This window comes from Mesoplodon mirus, assembly GCF_964341445.2.
Source record: "Mesoplodon mirus genome assembly, chromosome: X".
In the NCBI taxonomy this organism is placed as follows: domain Eukaryota; kingdom Metazoa; phylum Chordata; class Mammalia; order Artiodactyla; family Ziphiidae; genus Mesoplodon; species Mesoplodon mirus.
In genome coordinates, this window is record NC_138981.1 from 87,508,725 (window position 1) to 87,524,581 (window position 15,857).

The 15,857-nt window shown below is 40.6% G+C and overlaps 1 protein-coding gene across 1 annotated transcript; it reads right to left on the bottom strand.

Annotated features, from left to right (window-relative positions):
* Window positions 1-4,627: 4,627 nt before the first annotated feature.
* On the bottom strand, window positions 4,628-6,016 carry LOC309796598 (transcription elongation factor A protein-like 3). Its single transcript, XM_082609830.1, is given in 5 exon segments — window positions 4,628-5,018; window positions 5,021-5,062; window positions 5,065-5,376; window positions 5,379-5,448; window positions 5,861-6,016. Coding segments are annotated over 4 exon segments (609 nt in total). The 5' UTR covers window positions 5,422-5,448; window positions 5,861-6,016; the 3' UTR covers window positions 4,628-4,806.
* Window positions 6,017-15,857: the final 9,841 nt, after the last annotated feature.

A 15,857-nucleotide genomic window follows, 5' to 3' on the forward strand; every position in this document is an offset into this window, starting at 1 on the left:
TGGTTGTGCCTGGGCCTATTTTAGTGGTTTTGTGGTGAATTCAGTTCTGTATCTGCCTGATGCCGTGCTTCTGATGTTTGATTCAGCCCAGTCCCAGAAGTACAGGAGACAGCAGGCAAAGGGAGCTTACAAAGGTATGTGGTCCTCCAACTCAGGAGAAAACAGGCGTTACCACCTGTTTGAATACCCTCATGTGTTGTAGGCACAGCATCTGATTTGGGTACTAAGGCAGTCAAGCTGTGAACTGGCATTAAATGCCTTTTTAAGGCATTAATGGTGGAAGAAGAAATGCCACTGTGAGCCTTGCTCTTTAGGTCTGTCATCCGAAGAACCATTACCACTATTCAGACATCCTAAAGGATTGGCTGGGCAATAAGGTGAAGATAAAATTCAAATCCTTAGGTTCCAATCTAGGCTCTTCCCCTTACAGGTATGTAACCTTGTATAAATCACATATACTCTTTGAGCCTCAGTTTAGTCACCTATATCGAAGGCACAATAACACCTCTCTCAAAATTGCCTGTCAGAATTAAAAGAGCTAGAAATATGAAAAAATGGACTGTGAACAGTGATGTTTTACATCACTTCTAGGCCACAGTGTAGAAAAAGGTGTGTGAGATCTCCGTGTATTCTTTTCCTCTGCTGCAGTGGTATCATGATTAGTTTGGATCTCTGGGAAACTAGGGGGAGCAGAACCTCTCCATCCCCAATTCTCATGAAGTGTGAGAAATAAACCTTTATTGTGTTAAGCCACTGATGTTTTGGGGTTGGTAGCTATCCTATCATAAGCTTAGCCTAACCTGACAAACACACAGATGGTCCTCAGAGTTAAGCAACAGAATCACTGGAATTCTTGTTAAAATACACTTTATATATGGGAAGACTATATTGGGAGGCAAGTGATTATGATAGTGGTGATTATGATGGTGAGAGAGTACTACTCAAGTATCATATCAGAAAGTCAATAGGTAATAACTAAACAAGTCAAGAAATAGCAGTTGTTAAGTCATATGTCTGATAAGGAACTTGCATCCAGAATAAACAAAGAACTGTTACAACTCAACAATAAAAAGACAATCAACCTAATTTAAAAATGGGTAAAGGACTTGAATACACATTTCCCCAAAGAAGATATACAAATGGCCAATAAGCACATGAAAAGATGCTCAGCGTCATTAGCCATCAAGCAAATGCAAATCAAGGCCACAGTGGGATTCCACTTCATACCCACTAAGATGGCTATAAGAAAAAATACAGTCAATGACAAGCGTTGGTGAGAATGTGGAGAAATCAGAGCCCGCGTACACTGCTGATAGGATTGTCATATGGCACAGTTGCTTTGGAAACAGTTTGGCAGGTCCTCAAAAAGTTAGAGTTACCACATGAACCAGCAGTTTCACTCCTAGGTGTATACTCAAGAAAATTGAAAACATATTTACATGCAAAAAGTTAACACTGCTTTATGATATATATGAAATTTGTTAAGAGAGTAAATCTTGAGTTCTCATCACAAGGAGAAAAATGTTTTTCTTTTTCTTTTTATTGTACCTATATGAGATCATGGGTGTTAACTAAAATTATTGTAGTAATCACTTCACAATATATGTAACTCAAGCCGTTATGCTGTATACCTTAAATGTATACAGTGATGTATGTCAATTACGTCTCAACAAAACTGGTAAAAAAATTAATTAGAAAAAGAAAAAATGGAAAAAAAAACTTTGCTTCTTCCAGCAGAAATGATTAACTAGTGTATCAAATACTACATACCTGTGTTTTTTTTGAATCAGAAACAAAACAAATATATAACAGTACCTCTTCATAAAATGAATCAAAGCATTCAAATGAAGTTAAAGCAACTTTGGACATAATCATCAGCATGCTCTGAGGTTATCTATGTAATAAAGTAAGGCAGAACCATCATTTCTGTACTTGAAAATTTTATATTTTGACTTTTCAATAGAGTTTATTTTAAAAGACAAAAGAAAATGTACACGAATGTTCAGTACTGATATGGATGTGGACGGACCTTGAAAACAGTATGCTACATGAAAGAAGCTAGACAACAGAGGCCATGTACTGTATGATTCCATTTCTATGAAATGTCTAGAATAGGCAAATCCATAGAGACAGAAAGCAGATCAGTGTTTGCCAGTTGCCAGGGAGAGGAGGGACTGGGAGCACCATTATGTGCTAACGGGTATGAGCTTTCTTTTTAGGGCAATAAAAATGTCCCGTAACTGAATAATGGTGATGGTTTCAGAACTCTGTTAATATACTGAAAACCACTGAATTGTGCACTTTAAGAGGGTGAATTTTTGTGAAAAAAGAGTGAATGTTGTGATATGTGAATTATATTCCAATAAAGGTGTTGAAAAAAGAAATAGCAGGACTTCCCTGGTGGCGCAGTGGTTAAGAATCTGCCTGCCAGTGCGGGGGATATGGGTTCGAGCCCTGGTCAGGGAAGATCCCACATGCCGTGGAGGAACTAAGCCCATGAGCCACAACTACTGAGCGTGCACGCCACAACTACTGAAGTCCACATGTCTGGAGCCCGTGCTCCACAACAAGAGAAGCCACCACAATGAGAAGCCCACGTGCCGCAACTAGAGAAAGCCCACACGCAGCAACAAAGACCCAACCCAGCCATAAATAAGTAAATTAAATTAATTTTTTAAAAGAGAAAGAAATAGCAGCATAAGCATATTCTTCTGAAATATGGAGGTAAATACCGGAAGAAATCAAAAACCTTTATGGTAGTTGCTTCTGGACAGTGAGAATGTGGAATGATGAGGCAGACTGCAGTTTTACACTATTGGATTTTAGAATTTAATACATATATCCATAAAAATAAAAATGAGCTAAAAACAAAGGATACCTACACAGAGACATTTTTTAACAACTTTATTAGAGTATAATTGCTTTACAATGGTGTGTTAGTTTCTGCTGTATAACAAAGTGAATCAGCTATACCTATACATATATCCCCATATCTCCTCCCTCTTGTGTCTCCCTCCCACCCTCCCTATCCCACCCCTCTAGGTGGTCACAAAGCACCGAACTGATCTCCCTGTGCTATGCGGCTGCTTCCCACCAGCTATCTAAAATACCGTATGCTAACACATATATATGGAATCTAAAAAAAAAAATGGTTCTGAAGAACCTAAGGGCAGGACAGGAATAAAGACACAGACGAAGAGAATGGACTTGAGGACACGGAGAGGGGGAAGGGTAAGCTGGGACGAAGTGAAAGAGTGGCATGGACTTACGTACACAGAGACATTTTGAGGAAAAGTCAAAAGAGATTCTGATACATTGGATCTGAGGCGGGAGCCAGGATTCTGCATTTTCAACAAGGTAGGTGATTTCGATGCAGTAGCTAGCAAACTTTGAGAAACACTACTATATCCAATGTTAAAATTATTTAACAATGGATTGTGGTATAATCCCTCTCTTGCTGTGTTCCTTTTGGATTGGCAAGTTTCAATTGCTAAAAAATGAAATTATGAGCTCAAGGTTATGTATTCAATCAGGGACAGAACTGGGCCAAGAATTGAGGCCTTCTGACTCAATAATTAATGTATTGATTTTTAAGCTTCTGTCATGTGTTGTAGGTACCAAAATGAATAAGATAAATTATTTGATTTGAATAGGGCAAGTCTAGTGAGCTAATTATAATGCCTGAAAATGCATTAATTAAGATTTTACAAAGCATTTTTGCACATTTCATGTCAGGATTAATAAAACTATAACGTGAGAAGGGGGACCTTCTCCATAGTTCAGTAGGGAACATAGTGGGGTGTAACTCACTAGAGACTCCAGGGAAATCAAAGGGGCTTTGTTACCTTGAGGACTTCAGCTTACCAGCAGCAGTGGGGCCCTTAGGATAGTACAGGACACATGAGAAGGGGGAGAGTGTCCTTCAGACACAGCATTACCTGGGGGAGAGTGACACCCACCTCTCAGCTGTCTGGATTTATTTATGGACACACGTGAGAGCTCCCTCAGCCCTCTCCCAAACATTTGATGGGGTTCTGGTCCTGCTAGTGCAGGGGAGAGGGTAGGAACCAGCCTAACACAGTTCACACACTCAGCATCTCATCTGATCTTCTCCACAGCCCTGGAAGGCAAGCTTTATCCCCAATTCACTGATGAGAAGACTGTTCCCTACGGCAGTGCTTCTGTAATAACTGCCAGGTTGATTCCTCCAGCTGCGAGTCCCAGAGATAATGTGTTTTACGCATCATTTCACATCCTGACAACAGGAATTTTAAGTGTCTCCACTACCTTCATAAACTCACTGAGCAGTTGTTTTGATTGCTTGGTATTTTCCTATGTTTCAAATATTTTATTATTTATTTTATGAGAAAAAGTAATCTGTGTATTTTAGGGGGAAAAGTACAGGTGAGAGGATAATCTCTACCACCAGCACCCAGAGAAAACCATTATTTTGCTTTTGGTCTACTCAGTTTCAGTTTTCCCTGTACATGGATGTATTGTGTAACTTTTTTGTTTTATTTTTTCAAAAATGGGCGGATGCTGTATATGCGGTTCTGAAAACTGGTGTTTTTCTTTATTGTTGTTTTACAGTGTACCATGAACATCTCTTCCATGCACGTGGGTGAAAATCCCCTACTGAAACACAGAGAGCACTGTAGTTGGATCAAAAGGCTGCTGGTAATGAGAGTGACACCTAAAGCAAAGTATCAGCTTAAGGTTAAAGCACATAGCCTGGCAAATGCCTGCCAGGGAAAGCAGGGTCAGCGACATTCCCATCAGAGGAGTCAGCATTGAAGGCCAAAGGCATTAAAGATATGGGATATCATGTAAGCCCCTCTGGCCCCTACCTCCGCCCCTCATTCCCCTGACACCCTGTTGGCCCCTTGGGGTGAATGGATCCTGTACATCTGTTTGCATCCAATGAAAACCACCCATTTTCTGTCTTTTCCTTAACTCTTCCTGAGCCCTTGACATATCTGCACATTCTCTCATCATCTCCTCACTGCCCAGATGCCTTCCTGTAAGTTGTCCTGATAGTCCTTGGGGGAATCGTCCGTCCCCTGTCCATTTTTCTTTTTGCTTTATGGGGCACATAGTCTTCAACCGCACGCTTTTCAGCAGCCTGCGGCTGACTCTCTGGCTTTGCCTGGGATTCCAGCTTGCCCTCACCGTGTGGTTTTCCCTCAGCTTCAGACTTGCCCTGCTTTTCTTGCTTCCCCTCGTCTTCTGGTTGTCCCTCGTCTTCTGGCCGTCCCTCATTCTGGAGCTCCTGCTTATGTTCTGACTTCCCCTCCACTTCTGGCTTTTCTTCCTCATCTGACTTTCCTTCATCTTCTGTATCTACTGCATCTTTTGACTTTCCCTCATTGGGTTTCCTTCATTTTCTGGCTTTCCTTCATTTTCTCTGTAGACCTTCTCCATGTTGAGATTTACCCTCCTTTGCCTGTCCTAGGAGACAAAACGGAGACAAAGGAGACTGAGGACTTAGGTGCTGAAATACAGGTTCTGCCCATACATTTTCTCCTTTCTTTCCCAGTGTATGCAAGGTTGGCACACATGCTAACATGAGCCCACCTTGCAGACACTTCCACAGGTGCTTCTCCCTACATTTAAGTGGGCTGTGCTGACAAGTGTATAAGAGCAGATTTGTCCCTAAACTTTGCTCTGGCCTTGGCTATGCCAGTAACAATTTTAACTGGGTGGTCCCAACTTAGACTGACCCGCAAGAAACCTGGCCAATTTCTTTTTCCCCTTGTCTACAGTTGTAAGACTTGTAGAACTGCAGATACAACCAGACAATGGCCAGTTCTCAGATATTAGAGATACTCTGTTATCTTCAAGGACTTCACAGATGCCACACCTGCCAACTCTCACTTCCTTGTTCTCCCCACTGTCTTCACCAGCCATAAAGCACCAGGTTCCCTTAGGGTCCTGACAGAGACCATGTATTCTGAGACCGGAATAGGGAGGCTTGGAGGAGGGGTGGCAGGTAGTGAACTCCCCAACTTCTGCTCAGGCTTTAGTCACTCCTACTCCCAGGGGTCCTGGGGCAGTTGCCCTCTTCCATTGACCTGCACTGATACTGCAGGTCTTTCCTTTCCTTGTCTGGGTTGGTGCCTACAACCACAGACCCAAAGACCTGTAGAGAGACAGGAGACAGATGGTGAATGAGGGATTGAGAAGTGAATGAGTGGCAATGAGGACATTGATTCTTTTCCGACTCTAGCTGTCAATACTTTCCCAGCTCCTGCCATACCCTTGCCCTTTCCCTTGCTTCTCTGATCCCCCTCTACAGCTCCTCCCTAACAGCCTCCTTTTTTTTAACCACTGAGAAATGGCAGAGAGAGATTATTTCCAAAGTGTTTCTATGTTTCCCAATCTTCCTTCCAAATTTCTATCTCACTTTTCCTTGTGAGGTTCAGGACAGTGATGTTCAGAAGGCATATCCAGCTTTGCTCAGGTCTCTACCTTCCAAACCCTCACCCCAGGGCACCCAGATAGAACGAGCCCATCACTCATTCTGAAAACGGTGATGGTAGAGTCAGGGAGCATGGCAGAAATGTCCAGAGCATTCCTGCTACCCCTTCCCTTTCCACATACACAGAAAGACCACATTTTCCTGCAATGCAAGAGACAAATTATTTCCAAACTCATTAAAACTTTTGGTCCATGTTACCTCCTCTCGACTCTCCCTAGTTCAGGAGTCACTCCTGCCCTATAGGGAACTGGTCTCCAGACTGAACTTCAGTCCCCCTCCTCTGTAGCACCTCTCCTGCTCCCTTCCCCCTCATTCCCCTCCCCCCACATCCCCCCCTGCAAAAAGGACGAAGGTGGAGACGAGCAGGCCTGGCCCCTTTGCAAGGGGGTTTGCCCTCCCCATCCTGGGTTCACAGACGTTGCCCTCCTCCCTCCACCCTGGAAGGATCAGGCCATTTCCTGTCCATCCCCCTCCGCTAGCCTTTTCCCTCTGTCAGATGTCCCCTGATAACCTGCCTCCTAAGAGATCCCAACTGGTACCCATTCTTATCCTCTGGCCCCTCTCCATCTCCTCCCACCAAGCCCTCCATCTCTTGCACCAAATGTATGGGCATCAGGGAAGGGGTAGAGAGAATCTAGTCCTGGACCTGCTCTGGTCTTTGCCTTCTGCCACCCCCACCCCAGGTGTCCGCAGGAGACAGTGAATTTGTGACCATCTCAGGGAGATGCCTCCTTCTCACATTTCTTGCTGCCATAAGCCAGTACTTATCCGGGGAAATAAGAGATGGTACCCGGACCTCTCCCCCAATACTCACACAATTTTCTGCGCCAAAACAAATAAGGGTGGGAGGAGGGTGACATCTGGAAAGCAGACCGGATCCTGTGTAGCCTCTGTCTGTTACCCCTACCTCAGGTGTCCCCTTACCCACTCCGGCTAGTACCGACCTGCGACCTTGCGGGGCTATAGGGCAGTTGTCCCCTTGGTCCATCAGTCTGAAATCTATCTTCCTCCACGGAAATAGGGAGCTGATATCTGGAAGAGAGGGACTTCTGCACGCGTTGGCTCCCGATCACATGAAGGAAACGTCACCAGTGGGCTCGGGTCCCTAGTTCTCCCTCCTGTAGGAAGTTCCTCAGGAGTCAGCCCACTTCTTCCCTTCATTGGCCCCCTCCCACCTCACCCTTCTTCAGTAACCTCCCCTGACCGCTTGAGGCCCTGTCACTCATTTTGATTGTGGCTAATCCCAGAGGTCAAATGGAGCCCCTTCTTCCTGTGGTATGTATTTGTTCTTCTGTCTTATCAGGGGCTGCGTCTTCTCCCAGGGCTACTGGCCCCACTGATCCATCTCTGAGGAATTTCTTTCTTTCTCTCGTTTGATCTCAAAGCGCCTACCCCCTCCATCTACTTCTCCACTCTGACACTGGTGCTCACTCCTGACTTCCAGACCTTCACATAATAGGTACAGGGTGCATTGGTAGGTAGGGAAGCAGGTAGTTGAAATAGGGATTTTATTTTCTTCTAAATAATTTTTTTCAGTTTTATTTAACTTATTTCCCTCACTGTGCGTTATTTTTATAAGCAAAAAGTTAAATAAAGCTATTTTCATTTGGGAAAAAGAACATGTTTAAGGTAGAGGAAAAACCCAACATCCCCAAATTGTGAGAGCAACTTAAGTTCCTAATATTAATTTTTACTAGAAAATGGATTTGATTGTCTACAAAAGAATTCCTTAAGTTTTCATAAATAGCTGGTTCTGTCATGTTCTACCGAAAATACATGTATTTAATGTTCCCAAACAACAGCTGAGTGGTAAGTGCACTTGCCGGAACATGATGGCTAACACAATATCAGTCTTGAAAATTTGGTCCATGGCTATTTTCATTCAGAGGTTTAGCTGTGCGGCAAGGCAGCTGAGGATCTGAGGGGTGCCGACATGGTCTGATCTTCCTTGCCCTATCAAGAGGGGAGGAATATGGTGTCCCGACCCCTTCTCACCTTTCAGAGCCTCTCATCCTTTGCATTCAGGCACCTGACTGTTGCTTACCCAAAAATATACATGGAGAGGTGACCAAGGTGGTGACTTCAATAAATGCTTTTGGCTCCTTCCCTCCATCCCCCAAATTCCCACAGAGATTATGCAACTCCAGCAGAGATGGGAATGCTGTTCTGACAACCGGAAACCAAAACAGATCCCTTCTAGACCCCTGCAGCAGAGGGTTTCCATAAAGCCTGTAGAAGTGATTGTTGGGGGAGAGCCTCCAGACCTGCTTGCTGTCTACCCTTATTCCCAGTGCCCAGGTGGAAACTTCCTTGACCCCGTCTACTGCTTACCACCTAACTAAGGAGATGCAGCCTGCTGGGTCTTTCAACTCTATTAACTCTACCTCCAGGGCACCTAGGAGGAGCCTAGCCACGCTGAAGAGTTGCTGCCTGCCAGTCCACACCCACCCTGGTGCTTTCGCAGCCAGATTTAGACCAGTGTCTAAGGAACTCTGACAGGCTGACCATACTGATTGACCTAGACCAGGTGTTTTCAGCTGAGGAAGTCTGTGGACCACCTGAAATAATATGCAAGGTAGCATATGCTTAGAAGGTAGTAGAGTATGTAGACTTATGAAAAGAAGAGTTGTACCCTAGGAGCCTCAGAAACCCTGATACATGAGCAGGTTGACATCATGAAGAAGCAGAAGCTATGAGGTAGAGAAAAGACAGAAGAAGAAGGAGCTACTTGGGAATGAGACAGGAAGGAGAAGAGACAAATAGCAGCTGAGCTATGTTAGAGGGAGAGCACTTACTCCTTGGGTTCAGGCATTCTTAACTAAAGAAACCCCTGGAATTATGTTCAAAATAATGTGCATGTGTGTGGGGTGGTAGGGTATACACATTTTTACTGGGTGTGTACATTTGCCTAGGATAGGATCCATTGCTTTCATTAGATGCTTAAAGGGGTAATAATAAAAAAAAAGGGAGAAGGTCAACTGGCCTAGAAAATATATTTTCATACACATCTTTTTTTTCAAATAAGACTATGTCTATTTCTTAGGAGAAATTAACAGAACAATAGCCATTTTAAAGTGTACAACTCTGGCATATAGTACATTCATGATGTTGTGAATCTATCACCTCTATCTAGTTCCAAAACATTTTCATCAACTTCATACCCATTAAGCAGTCACTCTCAATTCTCCTCTTCCCCTAGTACCTAGCAACAACTAATCTACCTTCTGCCTCTATGGAATTATCTACTTTGGATATTTCATATAAATGGAATCATTCAATATTTGACCATTTGTGCCTGGCTTCTTTCACTTAGCATAATGTTTTCACGGTTCATTCACATTGTAGCATGTACAGTATTTCATTCCTTTTTATGGCTGAATAATATTTCATTGTATGTCTATATCATATTTTGTTTATCCATTCAAACATTGATGGATATCTGGGTTGTTTCCACCTTTTGACTATTGTGAATAGTGTTGCCTTAAACATTTGTCTATAAGTTTTTATGTGGATGTATGTTTTTATTTCTCCTGGGTATATGCCTAGGAATGGAATTGCTGGGTCATATGGTAATTCTATATCTAACTATTTGGGGAACTGCCAAACTGTTTTCCACAGTGGCTGCAACATTTTGCATTCCTACCAGCAATGTATGAGGGTTCCAATTTCTCCACATTCTCCAAAGCAATTGTTAATTTCCATTTTTAATTTTTATAATCCTAGTGTGTGAGAAGTGTCTTTGATTTGCATTTTCCTAATGACTAATGATATTGAGCATCTTATCATGTGTTTATTGGATATTTATATATCTTCTTTAGAGAAATATATATTCAACTCCTTTGCCCTTTTTTTTTTTTTTTTTTTTTTTTTGCAGCACGCGGGCCTCTCACTGTCGTGGCCTCTCCCGCTGCAGAGCACGGGCTCCGGACGTGCAGGCCCAGCGGCCATGGCTCACGGGCCCAGCCGCCCCGCGGCATGTGGCATCTTCCCGGACCGGGGCACAAACCCGCGTCCCCTGCATCGGCAGGCGGACTCTCAACCACTGCGCCACCAGGGAAGCCCCTTTGCCCATTTTTAATTGGGTTGTCTTTTTGTTGTTGAATTGTAGGAATTCTTCATATACTCTGGATACTTATCAAATATATGATTTCCAAATATTTTCTCCCATTATGTGGATTGTCTTCACTTTCTTGATACGGTCTTGTGATTCGCAAAACTTTTAAATTTTTATGAAGTGCAATGTATCTGTTTTTCTTTTGTTGTTCATGCCTTTAATGTCATATCTAAGAATCCACTGTCAAATCCAAGGACATGAAGATTTATCACTTTGTTTTCTTCTAAGAGTTTTAAAGTTTTGGCTCATATATTTAGGTCTTGGGTCCATTTTGAGTTCATTTTTTTAATACGGTGTGAGTTCATTTTTCTTTATGGCTTTATAAGATTTAAAGATCCTTTTGATGGCAGTGCACAACACACTGTCACGCAAATGAATAAAAGGCATTTTTACAAAAAAATATATTACAATTTACCCCCTTGATGTCTTGACACCTGTTTTAAGTTCAGTTATTTGGGATATTTGATGGCCCAAATAGTACAGGATATTTACAGAGAGTAGGGAATAAGTTGCCCTAAACAGCATAGAAAACATTTTATTGTGAGAATTAACAGAAGGAAAACAAATAGAAGAATGAGGAGTCTTTGTAGGCCAGCCATAACCAAATTCCCTATTTATATGGCATTAGCCAAGAAAACAGATCTGAAGTTTTCAGGGTCTCTAACAATATTTTTGGTAGACTTGAAAAGTGTTATAAATATGAATTATATATTTTATGACAAAAAAATCTTGGTGACAAGTTCAGTAGTTATGTTGTTGGAGTGTACAAACTGATAGTTTAGTAAGACATATAGAAAAAGTTAGTGGTATTTATAGCCAAGGAGAAGGGGTAGTTGTGTTCATGGTCAGAGATGTAAGACAGGAGATAGTGGTGGAAAGTTGGAGTGGGGGAGTAGGATAAAGTGCTAGAGAGTGGGAGGTCCTCTTCCTAGGTGGTTGAGGAGCGGTCTAGGAGGTAGTTGCCCCCTGAGGAAAGCAATAATCTCCATTAATTTTTATAATGGCATTAATAGTACTGTAATAACCTCTATAAGATTTCCCTTTAGGCATAGGAGTATAGAGGTGTACACCTTTTGGCAGAGAGCAACACATAAACCAGGGTCATTGGCTAAGTAAATTATGAACTCAGGACATGTAATAAAATCGCTAAAATCAAAGGGAGAAAAGCAATAAATTTATTGTGTCCAATTTGTCAGTGTCTTAGGAAAAGAAGCACATAGGCATTGCCGGGACTCTAGTCTTAGTGACTGGCGTGAAGTCTTTCCCCATTGAATGATCTTGGCATTCTTGTCAAAATTCATTTGACTTATATGTGAGAGTTATTTTGGGGCACTCTATTCTATTCCATTGGTCTATATGTGTCTTTATGCCAGAACTACACTGTTTGATTACTGTAGCTTTATGGTAAGTTTTGTAATCAGGAAGTGTGAGTCCTCCAAACTTGTTCTTCAATTTCAAGGTTGTTTTGGCTATTTAGGGTCCCTTGAGATTCCATATGAATTTTTTTTAATTTATTTTTGGCTGCGTTGGGTCTTTGTTGCTGCACTCAGGCTTTCTCTAGTTGCAGAGAGCAGGGGCTACTCTTTGTTGTGGTGCACTGGCTTCTCATTGCGGTGGCTTCTCTTGTTGTGGAGCGTGGGCTCTAGGCATGCGGGCTTCAGTAGTTGTGGCACATGGGCTCAGTAATTGTGGCTCACAGGCTCAAGAGCACAGGCTCAGTAGTTTGGCGCGTGGGCTTAGTTGCTCCGCGACATGTTGGATCTTCCTGGACGAGGGATTGAACCTGTGTTCCCTGCATCGGCAGGCAGACTCTTAACCACCACGCCACCAGGGAAGTCCTCATATGAATTTTAAAATAGATTTTTCTGTACCTGAGTAAAACATCGTTGGGATTTTGATAGGGGTTGCACTGAATCCTGTAAATTGTTTTGACTAGTATTGACATCTTAACAATACTGTCTTCAATTCCACAAACACAAGATGTCTTCCCGTTTATTTGTGTTTTGCAATTTTCAGTGTAAAAGTGCTTTTCACTCTTGCTTAAATTTATACCAAAATATTTTATTCTTTTTGATGCTATCGTAAAAAAATTATTCCCTTAATTTCCTTTTCAGATTGTTCACAGTTGGTGTATAGAAACACAACCAATTTTTATGCATTGATTTATCTGCAACTTTGCTGAATTCATTTCTTAGTTCTAACAGTTTTATTGAGGACTCTTTAGGGTTTTCAACCTATAGGATCATGTCATCTTTGTGAACAGAGATATTTACTTCTTCCTTTCCAATAGAGTATGGAATTTTTTCTCACCTAATTGCTTGGGCTATGCCTTCCAGTACTATATTGAGTAGAAGTGATGAAGGTGACTTCCTTCTCTCATTTCTGATCTCAAAGGAAAAGCTTTCAATTTTTCACCACTAAGTGTGGTGTTAGTTGTGGGCTTTTCATAGAAAGCATTTACTATGTTGAGGTAGTTTCCTTCTATTCTTAGTTTGCTGAGTGTTTTTATCATGAAAGAGTGTTGAATTTTGTCAAATGTTTTTCCTGCAACAATTGAGATAATCATGTATTTTTTCCTTCCTTCTCTTAATGTGGTTTATTACATTAATATATTTTTATATGTTGAACAATACTTACATCCAGGAATAAAGCCCACTTGGTCGTGGTGTATAATCATTCTAATGCACTGCTGAATTCCATTTGCTAGTACTTTGGAATTAATATTCATATGGGATATTAGTCTGTAGTTTTCATTTCTTGTAGTGTCTTTGTCTGGATTTAGTATTAAGATGCAGCTGGCTTGACAGAATGAGTTATAAAATGTTCCAAATTTTTTGGAAGCATTTGAAAAAGACTGGTGTTAGTTCTTCTTTAAGTATTTGGTATAATTTACCAGTGACACCATCCTGTCCTGGGCTTTTCTTTGTTGAGAACTTTTTGATTATTGATTCAATCTCCTTACTCATTACTGTTCTGCTCACATTTTATATTTCTTCAGTATTCAGTCCTGGTAGGTTGTGTATTTCTAGGAATTTGTCTATTTCATCCAGGTTATCCAATTTGTTGACATACAGTTGTTCACAGTCCTCTCTTTTAATCTTTTTATATCTGTAAAACTAGTAGTAATGTCCCCTCTGTAAGTTAATTTTAGGTACATAGATATTCTTTTTCCCTACTCAACCTAGCTAAAGATTTTTCAATTTTGTTGATCTTTTTGAAGAACTAACTCTTGGTTTCATTTTTTTTCTCTATAGCTTTTCTATTATCTATTATATTTGTCTCTGCTCTAATCTTTATTATTTCATTCCTTTTAATAGCTTTAGGTTTAATTTGCTATTTTTTCTACTTCCTTGATATGTAAAGTCAGCTTTTCATGTGAGATCTTTTTTCTTTTTTAATGTAAGTGTTCATAGCTATAAGTTTCCCTCTAAACTCTGCTTTCACCGCCTCCTATAAATTTTGGTATGATGTGTCATTTTCATTTGTCTCAGATATTTTCCAAGTTCTCTTGTGATTTCTTCTTTGACCCATTGGTCAAAGTTTAATAAACCTTTCTTGAGTTCCTTTGGAACCCAAGATCTCTGGGCAGTCCATCTTCATCTTTCTATCTTCCAGTGTTTTCCTATGCTTTTTGTTGTGATATATCTATGGTTTTTCAGTTGTAAGATGAAAGGTGCAGAAGGGATGGTGTGGCTCTATCTTATCCAGAACTGGAAGTCTACAGGTCAGATTTTTGCTGTTTAATAAAGTTGAATCCAGCTCAGGTCTGGCTATGGTCCTACAGCTTCTCAGATGTATGGCAAGACACTTGTACTCTCTTAGCCTGTGTCCTTATTTATTGTTGTACAGAGAGTTCTTAGGATTTCTAACAATCTGTCTCTATCCATCTCTGAGAATCAAAATGTCTTTTGACGAGAAAGGATACATTTTGATGAGGTCCAATATATTGATCTGTTTTCTGTTAGAGTTTGTTTTTTTGAATTCTAATTTCAAATTTTTTACAAACTCAAAGTCCCTAAGAGTTTCTCCTATTTTTTTTTCTAGAAATTTTATGTTTTACCTTACATTTAGGTCTTTGACACAGTTTGACTCAACTTTTTATATGATGTGAGATAAAGTTATTCTAATTATGATGATAATGATGGTGATCATGATCATGATCACTAATAAAGGTTCAATTGGAACTAGTTGTTCCAACACCAATTATCAAAAAGAGTGTCTATTCCACCATCAAATTGCCTTGGAATCTTTGTCAAAAGCTTATATGTGTGAATCTATTTCTTGACTATTCTGTTCCATTGATCAATTTGTCTATATTTATGCTGATACCACACTGTTTTGATTATGGCACCATTATTATAACTCTTGCAATAAGGTAGTGAAAGTTTTCCAAAATGTTTCTCTTCTCAAAGTTGTTTGGACTATTCTCAGTCCTTTGGATTTTTTAATGTAAATTTTAGAATCAGATTGTCAGTTTCTGTTAAAAACTGCTGTGATTTAATTTATGTCATGAATGTTTTATAGTTTTCAGTGTGCAGATCTTACACATTGTTTGTCAAATTTATCCCTAAATAATTCATATTTCTGATATTACTGTAAATGACATGTTTTAAATTTTATTCTGGCTATTCATTACTTGCAGAGAGCTGAATATTTTTCCTTAAAATTCATGTTCACCCAGCACTTCAGAATTTGACCTTATTTGAAAATAGGGTCTTTGCAGACATAGTTAATTAAGAATTGAGATGAGAGCATATTGAATTAGGATGGGCCACAAGCCAAGGAATGCCTAGGGCCACCAGAGCTGGAAAAGGTAAGAAAGCATTTTTCCCTAGAGCCTTCAGAGAGAACTTAGCATTACTGACACTTTGATTTGGACTTCTGGTGTACTGAACTGTGAGAGAATAAATTTCTCAGTTTTTTTAAAGTCACCAAGTTTATGGTTATTTGTTAACAGCAGTCTCAGAAAACTAGAAATACAACTACATTTGTATACTGATCTTTTATCCTGCAACCTTTCTAAACTCACTTATTAGCTCTAGCAGTTTTTGTATATTACATAGTATTTTCTACATGGACTATTATGTTTTCTATGAATAAAGATTTTTCTATTTTTTTCTTTTGCAATCTGTATGACTTTTTTTTTTTTTTTTTTTGCGGTACACGGGCCTCTCACTGTTGTGGCCTCTCCCGTTGTGGAGCACCGGCTCTGGACGCACAGGCTCAGCGGCCATGGCTCACGGGCCCAGCCACTTCGCAGCATGT